This window comes from Morone saxatilis, unplaced genomic scaffold, assembly GCF_004916995.1.
Source record: "Morone saxatilis isolate NCDOM2014 unplaced genomic scaffold, NCSU_SB_2.0 Contig1, whole genome shotgun sequence".
Lineage (NCBI taxonomy): Eukaryota > Metazoa > Chordata > Actinopteri > Moronidae > Morone > Morone saxatilis.
In genome coordinates, this window is record NW_023339651.1 from 19,195,642 (window position 1) to 19,212,046 (window position 16,405).

At 40.9% G+C, this 16,405-nt stretch overlaps 1 protein-coding gene across 1 annotated transcript in view; it reads right to left on the reverse strand.

Moving 5' to 3' along the window:
• LOC118334297 (caskin-2-like) overlaps positions 1 to 16,405 on the reverse strand; it is a 32,819-nt gene that overhangs the window by 12,700 nt on the left and 3,714 nt on the right. The window contains exons 3-12 of the mRNA XM_035670147.1: positions 14,040 to 14,137; positions 12,068 to 12,213; positions 11,467 to 11,562; positions 9,134 to 9,267; positions 6,419 to 6,527; positions 6,075 to 6,183; positions 5,805 to 5,899; positions 3,576 to 3,693; positions 1,610 to 1,738; positions 737 to 823 (exon numbers count right to left, since the gene is read on the reverse strand). Coding sequence (XP_035526040.1) covers positions 737 to 823; positions 1,610 to 1,738; positions 3,576 to 3,693; positions 5,805 to 5,899; positions 6,075 to 6,183; positions 6,419 to 6,527; positions 9,134 to 9,267; positions 11,467 to 11,562; positions 12,068 to 12,213; positions 14,040 to 14,137 — 1,121 coding nt within the window. The remainder of the gene's footprint in view (positions 1 to 736; positions 824 to 1,609; positions 1,739 to 3,575; positions 3,694 to 5,804; positions 5,900 to 6,074; positions 6,184 to 6,418; positions 6,528 to 9,133; positions 9,268 to 11,466; positions 11,563 to 12,067; positions 12,214 to 14,039; positions 14,138 to 16,405) is intronic.

Below are 16,405 nucleotides of genomic sequence, written 5' to 3' on the forward strand. Positions count from 1 at the left end.
CAAGTCAAAAGCTCCCTAATTGTATAACCTTTGTTCAACCCATACATTAACTGAAATTAGATGGCACAACTATTTCCTGATTAAGTTTATTCATATCCCAGCAAAAAGTTACAGCATGCAACTCTCCCTAAAACTGGAAAATGGCATATTTACATTTGTGTTTGTGTACAGATTAAACAAGATACAACGTGTTAATTCTAACTCTCGAAAAGAAAGTGATGTACTTATCAAAATATAAAAATTATTCTTTAACATTTTAAATGATTTCAGGAATGAAAAGGAATAATTAATGACATTATCTCTCTACTTATGAAAAACACAACAACAATAACAACAACTAGATGAAATGACTTGTTAAGATTATTGCTTTTCAGTTTTCTGCTGTGCCGTTTTCAGGATGGAGGTAGTTGCAAAAGCAAGCTGCAAAAAACCTGAGACACCAGTCGGAGGAACACAGTTAAAGAAGAGGCTCTGAAGGAGTGCTTCTCACTTACCATTATATCCCGCTGCAAGACAAATATGGTTGGGGTTACTGGATTATTGTGGGTGGCAGTGGGGGTGCATGGGATTTGCAGGCTGGCATGGTAAGGTCAAGACTTTGAAATATAAAGGGATATATATGGGAATAAGCTTCCCTAAAGCTGCACAGTTTATCAGAATGGCTGGGATGGGATCTGGTCTACAGGTTCACACAGGGTCGATGGGGGGGCAGGGGTTTGGGACCACACACCCTTACCAGTGGGAGAGCTCCTGAGGACCCAAATGTCCTGAGTGGGGCTAGCAGGACTAGCTGGGGCTGAGAGCTGACTGTCAGGTGGAGCACCTAACAAACACACACACACACTTTAGGCACAGACTCACTGTATACACCCAACGCACTGCAGCTGGGAGAGGACCTATTGAGCTGACACTGAGCACCAGAGGACTGATCGAGAGGAGACTGGGATCAGGGTGCTGTTTGGAAGGGAAATGGGAAACCTGGGAACATGGACGGAGGAGGAGGAGACAACAGGCCCCTGGGCACAGAGATGTAAAAGGCCCCCAACGAGACAGAAAATTACAATAACAGCAATGTGACTGTGTTATTTGTGTCGTTTTGTGTCTCTTAGCGGTTGTTTGGTTTGTTTTTGTGGTTGTTGTTTTTTTTCTTTGTGCCTTTTTTGTTTGTTTTTCTGGTCGATTTCTGTCTCTGCGGTTGTATTCTGTCTCTCTTTAGTTGTTTTGGATCTCTTTGTGGCCATTTTGTTTATTTTTCTAGTCATTTTGTGCCTTTTTGTGTTCTTACTTTGTGTCTTATTTTGTGTCTCTGTGGTCGCTTTGTATCTCTTATTGGTCGCTTTGCCTTTCTTTGAGCTTGTTCTGTTTGTGTTGTTGTATTTCTGTCTCTTTAGTGTTGTTTTGCATCTTCTTTTATTTGATCGATGTTCCAACAAGAAACCAGTCAATTCAAACAGAGGCTCTGGCCAAGGTACCCCCTGACCCTGCCTGGGTGTCTGGGCCCGGTAGGCCTGTTCAGTAATCCATCCTTACCTAGGAAGTCATGAATGTGTCACAGGTGGTAAACAAAAACCAAACAGATGGGAGGAAGTTGGTGAGTGTGTGTTTGTACCTGTGGGATCATAGCCAAGGGTATATGAGTCGTCATTCTGAGGGCCGGGGCCGTGGCTTGAGGGAGGAGCTCTGGATGCAAAGTGTTGTCGTTTGCAAGGCATTGAGGCTTGGCGGGAGAGGGTGCCCCCTAGGGTCATGGAGACAGGTTTGGGTTGAGGCTGGCATGCATGAGTGAGGGAAATCAGTTCATGTACATGCATGTGTGTGTCAGTTTGAACTGCATGCACAGGTATGGGAACAGTAAGACTGCAACAAAAAGTACCTTTTGAAGTCTTGTGATCACATTATGAACATTATCATTATTCATTTTCATTGAGTATATGGGACAACAGCTGAAAAAGGGCAAATTCACTGTAAATCCCTTCTGGTGTTACGTAAGAGGCTGCTGAATGGGAGTGTAAGATCACCAGCGACGCTGAGAGGGCTTACTTTTCCTTTGTGTGTTGTTGGTCCACGGTTGCTGACACCATTGACATTATCACAGAGCTAAAGCACAAACACACACACACACACGCTCACACACATGCTGAGTTTGCCTCATAAGCAAAGAGCCTGTCACCGACTTAAAGTCAAACTCTCGTTCTCTTGTCTCTTCTCGCTCAAGCATGAGCAGACACAGACACACACACACACACACACACAGACACACAGTACACAATATCCCAGCGTAGACTGTGAGGGCTTTAGCACTGAGCTGACACTTTGCAATCTGGCCATACTAATCCTATTAATGTGTGTCTCTGAGTATCTACGTTTGTGTGTGTGTATGTGTGTGTGCTGCCTGGCTTGTTGAGGACCTAGAAATGAAGTGTTTTAGCTTGGTGTGTGTGCGTCTGTGTCTGTTGCTGTTATTGTACTCCTCACTGCTCTTGTCTCACTGTTGAATATCAATGGCTTTACAGCTGCAAAACAAGTATAGGGATCATATTCCTTTATTCACAGGGATTAAATCAGATGATTTACATGCATGCTGAACCCTCCAGTGATCATGCGTGCCAACATGACAGATCCTGCTGGAGTACAAGTGTCGAGATATATTCTTAGCCCAGATATAACCATGGCCTTGGGTTAGGTTGGCCCTTTTAACAACACTCGGTCAGCTCAAGCCCCCAGAGTATGAGGTCTAATCGGTCTGAGAATGATACAGTAAACATTTATTCTTGCTGGACCCGCCACTCCCACATACCACCCTCTTTCACTGTGTATGACAACCAGTACTCCTATGCTGCAATAACATGATCATTGGTCATTTGATTTAACACTACTTTGGAATATTAATAGTGTACTGGTGTAAATTCTTAAAACAAAAAAAGCAAATAGTTAAATTACCAAAAACAATTCATTTTTATTGAATCTGCTGTCTTTAGGGCCCAATTTGCCTGGTTGACTTTGAGCCCAGGACGGTTAAGTTAAAGTGAACATTCAACAAGTCGCCAGGTATGTTTAAATATGCTTATAATGCACAGGCTTTAGAGTCTTCAGTAGAGGAAGAAGTATTCAAAATGTACCTAATAAAAAGTGGCCATACATAAATAAAGTAAAACTGTGCATTCAACATTTTATGTAAAAGTACAGAACTATTTAAAAGTAAATTTGCTAATTATGCTGAGCGGCCCCTTTCAGAGTGTTAAATTATCATATACTGCATTACATTATTATTATTACTGACTGCATTCAGGTACACATAAGCAGCATTTACTGTTGAACAAATTCACATCGATTTCAAATTTTAGATTTATACAATTATAAGATTTGTGGGTAAAATCTTAATCTGCAAAGTAACTACTGACTATAAGTGTAATTTAAGTGTGGAGTAAAAAGTATTTAAATATTTCATTCTACAATGTAGGCATGAAAGCAGCAAGAGGAGAAAATATTCAAGTAAAGTACCTCAGTGCTGTACTTAACTACTTTTCACCACCGAGTGTCTTTGAGTTTATGCAGAGGTGTGCTTGTTTGCCTACCTGCTCGTCTGCTGAGGACCTCCACCACTGAAGGGGGGAAGAAGCCCACCCGGTCCGTCCCCCGCTGGGTGTCATGGATGTGACCTTTCCAGCGGCCGTCTGAGTGCTGCTCCAGGACCTGACACCAAGAAATCATGGGCACGCTTCAGCTGCAATGTTTGTTTCACTGCAAACAGCATTAGCCTCGCAACGATTCACAATCACATTAGACTAGATGGCGGAACGTAAACAATCACTAACAAATGATTCAATGATGTGAAGACTGAGGTTTGATTAAAGCAAAAAATAAAAAAAAAGTGGAACATTTGGAACTTTGGAGGGGTCGCTTTCCAAACATTCTGCCTTGTCAACTGTAGATCAACTCTAAGTAAGCATGTCGTGTGTGACTCCTCCAGGCATGCTTTTAAGACCATAATGAGAGAGCCAATGAGCTGGAAATACACAGTCTATTCATTGTGAGTGTTAACAAAATGCCCGGAGAGGACAAAAACAAACACCTCCGCCGTCTGTCAGGATACCACACAACAACATACGAGTCCATACAGGAGTCTGTGATGTCACATGGACTTGTATAAAGATATCAAAATACGCAGAAGTAAGTGCATAAACACACGCAAATGTGCACACACATGAATTAGTGCAAACAGTGTGTGAGGGGGAAAGAGCAAACAAGCTGGTAATGAGAGAGTGACAGCAGCAAGTTTGTGCCTGTTTATCTACTGTGGTCTCCGGCTCAGGGTACACTAAATTACCCTGTAACATCCCACACGAATCCTAACAACAGGACTTCACTCACAGAAGTCTTTATCATATAATCCTTACACTGCCTGTGGTTCCCCTGCCAATGACAAGGCAGAGTGAAACAGCTGCCAGCAGGTATAACATGAAGTTTAATTCAATCAATTTTGCAGGAGCTCTGTTCTATTAAAATATACCATGGTACAACTGGATATGACCAGTATTACAGGAATTCCAGTAACGAAACCTTCACTTGGGAAACTAAAGGAGAATATCTGATGTTAAATGAGATTTCTTAATCTGAACCAGAAGTGTTTTTTGAGGTGTTCCTGGGGTGTTTCATCCATCTCGCTGAACAGATGAACTACTATTTTTACTAAAGTATCAGTCCACACCAACTCCCAAAGCTATGTATGTGTGTGTGACTTGAATTAAGAAACAACAATCCCTGAGAACTTCACACTTCATGGACCAGATGTTCAAACAATGCATACTCAGAAAAACCATGAATACTTCATTTCCCACACATAACCTGTGATTTATAAAAGATGAATGTAGTGAGGATGTATGAACGTCACACATACTTCAGACCAGAGGTACATACAGTTTTGTAGTGTGATCAAAGGGTGATATGATGAGGTGGAGGTGGAATCTAATAATAAAATAATTATCCTTAATTGTTTGGCAATTTCAAAATTGTTTCATAGTGATCTGTAAAATGCTTTTGATTAATTACTTTTATAATTATCTTTATTTACATTTCAGTGTGTTCATAATATTTTAATTAATCCTTTATCATTTGTAAAGTCTCTTTCAACGTGTGACAGTGATGATTTTGAGACCTACTAAATATTTTTGTCCATTGAATTCCTGATACAAGACAGGTTTGCCAGTCACTCTTTTCAGTACCCCAGTCTAGCTGTTCTGCTGACAGGACATCAGAGCAATGATGTAATAGTGGAGGTCACTGTCTCTGTGTGGTTTGAATGGATGGCTGTTTGAATAGCACTTATGGGTCTGGTGTGAATTTGGTGTCAGGGACAAATGACTGAGAGCCCAGTCACCAAAACATCTATTGTTTTCTTTTAAGTGTGTAGGATTTAAGTAATTTCCCCCCGGGGATTATTAAAGTATTTTAAAGTATTTCTGATTCTGATTCTGATTTAGTGGCATCTAGCGGTGAAATTGCAGATTGCAGCCATTTGAATACAGCTCAGCCTTCCTAGAGAGTAGGAGAAACTACGGTGGCTGCAGAACTCATGAACTCATGCACCTGGACCAACAATCTTTACAAATTTTCAGCAAACAAAAACCAATAAAAGATTAATTTTGAAAATGCCAATATATAAACAAACAACTGCATTGCAAACAAAGCTAACAAAGGCTAAAAAGAAAAGTTGGTATTGGAGCCACAAGCAATAACAAGAGTACTGCTGAGTGAACCTATGACTCACTGTAGTAGACGGCTAGTAAACAGACAAAAACAAGTACCATAACAAGTTCTCCAGCCCGGAGATTAAGAGCTGTGGGGTCGTGGAGGTTCCAATAGTCCTTCACTGCTCTGACCTGAAGAGAGCTTGATGCCTCTGCAAAAAGACAGAAAGATACAGACACATCATCAGGAGGCTCCTTTTACTGATCTCTCTTTGGGATTTACCAACCTCTCCCCCACTCTTTCCCCCACCCTAGTCTTAACCAAATATCCACATTTCATAAGAGCATCAATGAACTATCAAAAAATGTTTTCTAAGAGATACCAACCTCTCAGCAGCTGTTTGATTTCCCGGCTGGCTGTGGAGGTGGTGAACTGGTTGACGATGTCCAAAGCTGTCTGGTTGTACGTGTTGCGCATGTTCACATTGATGCCCGCCTAGATACACACACACACACACACACACTGTGGGATTACTTTGGGTGAGATAGACTTTTTAAACAAACCCTCCCATAAATGCCTCCCTCCTCTATTAAAGAATAACACTGGAATTGTAGTGTGAAGTTGTGTTAACTTTACACATTTTTCTATCTACACCTTCACTACAAATATATGAGCCTTCAAAAACCCATTCCAGCTGAAGTGAAACTATAGTTATATCGTCTTTGCTTACATCAAGCAGCAGCCTCACGACTTCAGTTTTGCCATAGAGGGCAGCCTCGTGCAGAGACGTCCCTGCTTTGGTGGCTCTGTTGATGTCAATGCCGGCTTTGAGCAGCAACCTAGGAAATCAAAGCAGAAACGCTGATGTAAAGCCGCAGGCAACACTCAGAAAAAGATTCATCCATACAACTGTTACAGACATCTGCAACATCTCATTAAGCCATATACCCCCCACTCATCCACCCACACACACACACACAAGTTAACCAATATTTCTCTGGTTCTGTAGGAATGCTGACGGCGTCGTATCCAGAGAGCGGTGCCGGAGGAGGTCCTAAGCTCGCTGTGTGATGGTTGAGTCAGATTTTGAAGAAGTAAACAACACTGAAGCATTGCTGTAGGATATTAGCTGGATTCACGTGCATGGTGTTTTCTGAGCGTTAACCCACTCCAAGCACATTCATGCCACCAGTGTGTCCGCTGGATAATACACTTACACACATACATAGTATGTTTCCTTTCTGTCAGACAGATCTGCAGTATTCTAAAGCTTCAATTATAGGCTGTACAACTACAGCAGGGAACATTTACATCTGTAAAGGACTGAGGTGGACAGATACTTTACAGGCAACCTTTCAGCAAGCTCAAAGACGGTCTTCAATTGTTATGCAGTAAAACTGTTAAGACAGAATATTAAAGCCACTGTTAAGGAAAGATTTGAAAATGATGTTGTAATAGAGAATAAAGTCATATTTTGAATGTCTTTTACTTTAGTTTATATATAAAATTTGTAATATTTTGCTCAAATTTGTAATTTTACAATTAAATTTGTAATTGTATCATTCAATTTTTTATTTTATGAGATGTAAAATAAACAAAATAAATACAAATTCTATAAAAAATAAATTACTTTTCTCTTATAAAATTACAACTTTTTGTCATAATCTTTTGACTTCACATGCAAGCTGTACTTTTATGAGTGGTTGGTCTATAGCAAGGTCCAGCTTATGTAGGACACTGCAGCAGGGTTGGACAGACAGGATAAATATTAAACCATGCAGTATGTTGAAAAAGGAGCCTGAAGCAAGCCCATTGTGGCTGATGCCTTTTCCCTTTACTCAGCATCAACAGTTTTAGTCTTCCTGTTAAACCTTGAGAACTCTGAATGTTTGAAAACAGTCATAAAGCTTAAACTTCTCCATCTCTGTCCTGAAGATAAGCAGCTGGTTTACTCTCATATTCTCTACATATACAAAAAATATACAAACTGCAATGCATGTCCACACATGGGGTAAACTATGGTTCTGAGGATCAAATTTAATTATGAATTATACCAATCACAGAATTGTATTCAATGTATACTCATTACTGTTATTTTTCCCAAAGTGTATACATATATACGATAGTAAATCCACAGCAAAAATCTTTCCTGGGCAAATATTTGCAGCTGCAGTTTTAAGCAGACCTGGAAAGCTTCTCCAGCTATACAAAAAGTAGGTACTATAAGACGTCTGCTGTATAAGTATGGCAGTCTCTGAAGAGAGATAAATCCCTTAGTGAGCGATCACAGCAGAATCCTGCTGAGTAAACTCTGAATAAACTTGTGTGCTAAATGCAGTGGATCTTTTTAAAACTCCTATTTGTGTTGAAAGCTTGCCTTTTCTCCTCCATCTCTGCTATTCAACTTTGCAGTTCGGGAGGAGAGAGGAGGATGGGAGGGTATTGCAAAAGAGATCTGATCATTTAGGATGGAAATCGTTAGCAGCATGTCTAAGAGGCAGGGTGGAGTTGCTTGGCTAAGTACATACATATTTACACAAATATGCTGACATAAAAAGTGTGAAGTCACTGGTATTAAATATCACTTACTGGTTTTACTTCCTGGAACAACCTAAGGGGATATATTTAGCACCTGCAGCTGTGAATTTAGGACTGGCACAATATGGTATTCTGTGTATTACCAGCATAGTGCAGTGGAGTAATAATAACAGCACTAATGGTAGTAGTAGTAGTAGTGGTACTGCAATAAGTGTACCAGTAGTAGCACCAGTAGTTAGTAGTTTTGGTAGTGGTAGTAAAGTAGCAGCAATAGTAGGAAGTAGCACTGACAGCCCTAGTAGAGAGAGTGGTACTACTAAACTGTTGTAATAGTACAAGTAGTAGTGGTGGTTGAAGTGGCATCAGTAGCAGCAGTATTAACAGTAGCAGCAGTAGTTGTAGCACTAGTTACAGTAGCATCAGTAGTAACAGCAGTAGCAGTAGCAGTATTACAAGCTGTAGCAGTAACCATAGAAATAATAGCCATGGCAGTGGTAGCAACAGTAGTTATAGTGTTACCAATAATAGCAGTGGTAGTATCATCATTAGTAGTAGAGATTGTGGCAGCAGTAATATAGTAGTAGTAGCAGCAGCAGTGGTAACAGTAGTAGTTGTAGTAGTAGAAATAGCAGTATTGGCAGAAGTCGAGGTATCAGTAGTGATACACAAGCAGTAGTTAGCAGCTGTAGTAGCAACAGTAATCCTAGTATTAGTAGATGTAGGACCAGTGGTAGCAGCGATAACAGTAGTAGCAGTAGTAGCAGTAGTGGTATTTGTCATTCCTGTAGCAGCAGCAGTAGCTGTGGTTAAAGCAGACAGAAGCTGCTGCAAAGATGAAAGGGCAGAAATAGACGTGATAGAATTCTATTACAGTACATTTCCACACTGCTCCCCGCTGTGATCTTACTTGATGATGTCTTTGTGTCCATTCCTGGCTGCCAGGTGGAGGGGAGTGGTAGATGGTGAGTCGAGGCTGTCCTGCCCTCCCTCCCCTTCTAACAGCACTGCCACCATGTTACTGCTCAACAGCAACTGAGCCACCTAAAGAGAAATCAAAGACAGCTGGATGAAGATGAAGTGTGGGTTTTGAGAACAGAAGAGTGGCAGAATCAGGGCAAGAATTAAAGCATTAGCTATACTTCGATACATATGCAAAGCCAAGCTAGCTGAGGTTGTGTGGTGAAAATATGGATTGAAATTATATATATATGGTAACTTATATATAGGGTCAAGCTAGTACATAGAGGCTTATCCACAACTCAGCGGCTGTCTAAAGATACCACAGCCCCCTCTCACACACGCACTCTCACTCACAAAGTCTGCATGTCACAAAAACAGCCCACAGCCTTCTATTCTTTCACAACTAAACTGCAAACTCCAGATGAGAAAACATTTAACAGCCATAGGGAGTGTGTGTGTGTGTGTCTAATTCTGAATTACAGGGCCAGCTATACATCTCACAGCCAGGCTTATCCGGCGACGTGACAGAGAAACAGTAAAACACAGTGCAACATGCAATCCCTTTAACGTTACAGTGTGTGTGTGTCCTCAAAGAGCCACTGAAGCCTATTTTCCTTTCGCTCAAACAAACTTAATATAGCTGGGTCACTTTATCTAAGCCATGGTTCATGTTTGACATAGGCCATCCCCATCTAAAAAAGGGCCAAATGGGGTGTTTTCACATGCAGATAATTGGATTAGAATGAGAAGATTATTAAAGCATATCAAAGCGTCTCTCAGTCTCTTGGGCAACATTTCTCAACAACTATTGGATGGATTGCCATGATATTTGAATCCTAAAAACTTTGGTAATCCCCTGACTTTTCTAAACAGCGCCACCATTAGGTCAACTTTTCAATCGGATGCCATTCTTTTACATCACATCCACATCGTATCGTATCGTATTGCACTGAATCCGATCGTTGGCAATGCGTCGAGCTGCGCATCACATTGGCCTCGGTGATAAAGCACATCGTTAATAAAATATAGGGCTGTGCTATTTTTACCCCAAAGCTTAAGATTTTATTTCTTAAAAGAATAATCATTTCTATAGATAGACCAATTAATTGGTTGATGTCTGCACAAGGCCAATAAACAAAAAATGTCTGCAGATACAGCTTTACAAAATGTGGTGCTTTTGTTTTTTCGTGCCATTTTTAGATGCAACGCCTCTCTGTGAGCTGTAGGTTAAACTCACTGACTGACAGGATCACCACTAGCAAGGTAAACTCCAATACTTCGTCTGCAGTCACATAATTCAGATGACGGTTGAGGTCATAGTGACCTTTGACTCAAAAGTGTCACCAATTCTTTCTCCAACCAATTATGAAATATGGTCACCAATTCTTGAGTAATGGCCAAAAGCGTGTTTTGCGAGGTCACAGTGCCAAATTGGAAGAAATTCCCTCAAGACATTCCTGAGATATTGTGTTCATGAGGATGGGACGAACAGATGGACAACCCAAAAAATATAACACTTTCAGCCACAGAAGCGGAGGCATAATAAAAAGAATAAATCTGAGTACACAACAACTATTAAAATATATATTAACATAATATTCTTTGACTTATTACTTGAAAATGTTGTGTACAACATTACTTTTAATTTTCTACTTTACCACAGTGTACCACACCCACATCACTCTGAAAGTGCACAACTCACACATTGAACTATGTGTGAGGTGTGCACTTTCCTACTGCGCATAGTTTTGTGACTACCAGTGCGGTAATGGTCTATGCATAGCACTGGTATTTTTGTACTGATGATGCTAATGATGGAACGATGACTGTCTGGCTTTTATGTAGTGTTTTATAATTTTATGGTTTTAATATTTATACTTATTTTATTATATGTTATTAACATTTCACTGTTCTATTTAGTAGTATTTCATAATTTTATTTTTTATTCTATTATTGCCATCTTTTATTATCTTAACCACTCTATTTTTTATTGTTGTCTTATTTGACTTTTTGTTTTTGTTGTCTTGGTGTGCATTAGTCTCTAAATCCTTTATTGTAACATTATATTATAATTATCTCTTTAGTCAGTTTCTTGTTTTTAACTCGATTTTATTTGTTTGAAAGATACAATATTAATAAAACTTGATTGATTGATTGAAGACAGAATGTCATCTTGAGGGCTACAGTTAAACAAATTGTGTCAAATCCATCATGCTGTAGGTGATGAAGGTTTTTAATGAAAGACTGATATATGAAAACAACACACAAATATTCTCATACCTTCAGTCTGCCGAACTCGCAGGCCAGATCTAGAGGAGTCTTCTTCGCCTTGTTCATCAGACAGGGATTAGACTGGTGCTGCAGCAACATCTCAGACTGAGAGAGAAAGGGAGAAAGGATAACGTAAGTGATATCACCTCATGTATTATGCACTGACACTCACATGCCAGTCATCCCAACACATTGTGTGTGTGTGTGTTGATGTTTTGTCTTTGAACAGAAGACATTAACATATGATAGCTCTGGTGTGGCCTTTTAGGATTGCCAGCATTGTGTTGTACTGAAGAGGTCACCCTCGATATATATGACGGGTTGAGGTGTGTGTGTGTGTGTGTGTGTGTGTCCTGTGATATGTGTATCCATCCATTAAGACATTCCAGGAGGAAGATGGCTGGAGAAAGAGGAATGTGTGTGTTCACTGCCTGTAGACTCTTGTGAAAAACCTATGCATGGCATTAATGGTATTACTGGTATTGTTGGTGACAATACAGGCTGAGACACCAAAGGGTAGATTTCAGTGAAATGGGAGGACTGGTATTATGCCTTGGAACTTTGCCTTTGGCAGCTGAGGTGTCTTGTGTGTGTGTGTGTGTGTACTCACCACCTCATAGTGTCCATACTGAGCAGAGAGATGTAACGGTATCTGTCCATCATGGGAAGGGGAGTTGACTGAAGCTCCAGCTCTCAGCAACAGTAAGACAGAGTCCGCTTTACCCTGCCATGCTGCGTAGTGCAGGGGACGCATGCCTACAGACAGAAACATGAGTGAGGGATGGAAGCACTACTGATTAGACCATGTAAACCGTCAATTTACTATTCCATGGAGGGTACTATTCAGCCTGTGAAAACAGTTGTATAATGTCTTCTGTTGCTCTGGAGGATCTTTGTTAAGTCTGACAATACAAGCATGATGATATCATAGTGATGTCATCAGGGTTATCTCAACTTGTGCTGGGGATTTTTAACAGAAAGTCTGTCAGGGTTAACCAAGCAGGAAGGGTCTAACAAAAGAAAATATCACATTGCATCATGGGAAGTGTAGGTTGATCCTTTTTGACCCATATTAGGAACTCAAAATCAGACTATCTTGGCCATCGCTGCATTGATTTGCATCTTTTTTATCTGTCTCTGGCAAGTCATCCAAGTTTATGGAAGTGTAATACTCCATCATTGGGAGTGCTCATCTAAAGTGACAAAAGGCTGGCATTACTCTATTTTTCTTACAAATCCCACAAAAAGACAAAAAAAACTACAAAAAGCCCATTGGTTCCTACTGAAGAAAATTTAAAGCAGCATCAGTGTATTTTTCTGGCCACCTGACAAGCTGCTTAAGGAGAACCAAATTTATTATCTCCATTTGACTACTAGGAGCAGTGGGCAGCAACCATGCAGTGCCCAGGCACCAACTCTAGATCTGAGCCAGTGCCTTGGTTAAAGGCACTGACTGGAGAATTGGCCAAACTCCACACATAAAGGCTCTGCTCCACCCAGGATACGAACCAAGGACCTTCTTGCAGTGAAGCGGCAGTGCTAAACACTGACTGACTGACTAGCCGATCTGATATACAGTATATCAGATCACATCCAGATGCGTATAACATTGGCCTCAGTGATGAACATGCACATTCCTAATATAATGCTCTGCTCAAAGCTTAATGTTTTATTTCATAAAGGCATCTGGCAATAGTCATGGTCTTTATTCCGTTTTGGAATACCAAATACACCATTATAAGTAAAAGTGATGCATTGAAAAGAATAATCAGGAAAATGTACTACACTATTACAGTACTTAATGCAGAAAAATGCCACCCCCATTGTACTGTTGCATTAATAGATTATTATTTCTCATGCATTAATGTAAAAGCTGGATTTTACTGTTGTAGGTGGTTGAGGTGGAGTTCATTTTGAACTATTTTGTATAGTTGTATTATTATTATTATCATGATGATTTTCATCATGGATTAATCTGCTGATACTGTATTTTTCTCCATTAATCCACTGATTGTTTAGTTTCTAGAAACTTTAAAAAATTAGTGAGAAATTCTGTCACAATTACCCAGATCCCAAATTGACACTTGATTCGTCCAACCAGCAGTCCAAACCTCAAAATGATTCCAAATAAAAGGTACCACTATACATTGTATCTTATGTAGCGTTATGGCAGGTTTTAAATATTTTGGCCAGTCCAATTTTTTAGTTCAGCAGCCATTGGCATATAGACCAAGAAGTTAATTTGGAACCCTACACACACGGTTATGAACACTACACGCCTCTGGTCTCAGCAGCTGCCACTCCTGCACAAATTCTACTATATCTGTTCCGCTTGGAGTCTGAAGATATTTAATGTAGCACTGCTGTCACTGCACGGCAGACAAACTTCAAAGTGAATCATATTTATTCATATGGCTCAAACTTATTTTCAGCTGAGAGTGTCAGAAAGCTGTTGAGGAAGTTTCAGGCTCAATTTTAACTCCAACTGACTTCCCAAGCGTGAGCATTTTTGTTTTTTTTAAGGTCTGGGTTTGTCTGGTGAGACTGGTTCAGCCGGTAAAGCTGTTCTGCCATCATGATACCGTTGATGTCCTTGATATCCACCGTGGCCTGGGCCTCCAGCAGCAGAGACAGGAGCTCCGTGGTGCCCGTCAGTGCGGCATGGTGCAGCGCTGAGAAGCTGTGAGCGAGAGAGAAAATGGGGCAGGGCGGGAGGTCAAGGGAGAGCGAGAAGGGGACGAGACAAGGAGATGAGAGGGGTTATAAATCATACTGATGAGTTTACAGCTGCAGCTCTTCTCAGAACTCCAGACGGAGATGATGTGCGAGTGTGCTCTCATCAAAACTCCAGACCAAGATGTGTGACGTTGGGTGTGTGTGTGCGTGTGTGAGATCCCATTATAAACTGCAGCCTCAGATAAGAATTTATGTGTGTTTTATGAGTGTGTTTCCCCATCCGCCCATCAACACTTCAGACTGAGAAGACAACTCTGTGTGTGTGTGTGTGTGTGTGCGTGTGCAGTATGCATCATCACAACTATAGGCTAAGAAATGATGTGTGTTCATTTGTGTGCTCCCACATCAAACTGCAGATTGAGATAAGGATCTTTTCTGCGTGTGTGTGCATGAATGCGTGTGAGTTCATCAAAGCTTCGGAGATGAAATGCGTGTGTTTGTGTCTGCGTGTCTGTCAGGTCGCAGTATATTCCACAGAGGGAGAAATTAAAGGCATAAATAAATTCTTGGCGACGAGTTTTGCTTTTGCTCGGGGCGACGCAGACAGTGAGCGCTCCAGAGGAGGTGACCCTCCAAGGAGACACACGAGCAGAGCCCAAGCTGGAACACACTCCCCATATGTGGGGATAAAATAGCAACTACAGCACAGAGGGCTTTCAGATGATTTCACACAGCCTCAGGCAGTCCTTGAGGAAGCCCTGAGCTCCTGGGCACCAGTGGCAATAAACAGTCTGGATGCATTTGGAGAGAGAACTGAATGTAGCTTTCTCAGCAGAGATCAATACAGGTGTTTAAAAATGTGTCTATTGGTTTTTCACCAAAACACACCAATGCCTAACAAATATGCTGACTACATATCCTTTCTCAGATTTATCTAGCATTAATCTGATTCATTGTTTACCAGTTGTCCATCATGTGTTAAATGTCACAGCCCGTAAAGTAAACTCAGGTGAGTGAGGCTTTTCCCATTTCACCTCTGCTATTTACATCTTGTCGGCAGTAAGAGTGCAACTTGCTGGCGATGCTGCACTAATAATATGAGGCCTATATCAATAAATAAGGTTAGTCAGTTAACTAGCTATGACGTGAGAATCCGTCTTGCCAAGCTCAAAGTTACGTGTTTGTGTCCAACCACAGTGGTTGGGACCAGTCAGTGTCCTATGAGGAATAACTGGCAGCTATGGCATGAGCTACGGGCGTGGTATAACACCAGGTGTGTGTGACAAGGTTGTTGGTGTAGATTCTGCTAGCATCAGTGTTATCAGAACTGGAGAGTATTTATTCATTGAAAGAAGAGCATAAACTGGCACTGAAGGCTTTTCTCAATGGAAAAGAGGTTTTCTCTCTTCTCTCGACTGACTTCAGTAAGAGTTTGACCACGTTATATGGTTCGTTGATCTGATTGGTTGAAGTTAGCTCAGTGGGTAGAGCTGGCGACCCGTGTACCGAGGCTGAGTCCTTGCTGCAGCGGCCCAGAGTTCCAATCCGACCTGTGGCCCTTTGCTGTGTGTCATCCCCTCTCTCTGCCCCCCTTTCCTGTCTAGCTTCAGCTGTCACTATAATAAAGGCAATAAAAGCCCCAAAAATACTTTAAAGAAGTTCGTCTGTGATGGATAGTGATCAGATGGTTCATCCAACCAACTGCTGAGGATTTTTTGAAAGTTCCTGCCCTTTTTCTTCACAGTTTCTTCGACTTCCCAGATGGTTCTGTTTAGCAAATTTACTGTCACTTAGGGTACATTACCGTGGTCAACTACAAATGCTGAATGGCTAAACTGCTCCAGTGTAGGTTCAATTTAGAGGATTAAAACTTTTCACAGACATGCCTACTGACCAATCATCTCTGGAAAAATTGAGATATAACTTGTACAGGATCCCAAGATGGACAAAAGTACAGCGTACAATAAAATAAGCACTACGTGACATGTTTACTCATGCAGCTCATTTGTTTAATCCATACATAAGCATAAGGGTAAAAACTATTAATGAACTTAAGTGTATCCATTCACCCACTGATTCTATTCTATGCACCAGCTATACCACAGGTTGCCAGCTATGATGATACAAAACCAGGAACCCTCACTGTGACACTGTGACAGTCACTCGCTCAGCAGTTCCAGCTGAAACCCTTCCAGCTGCTCTGCTTGTGTATGGATTAAACAAACAGGATAACATGCTAATTAGTGAGCTGTAGAGGTGTTTTAGTTTTTTT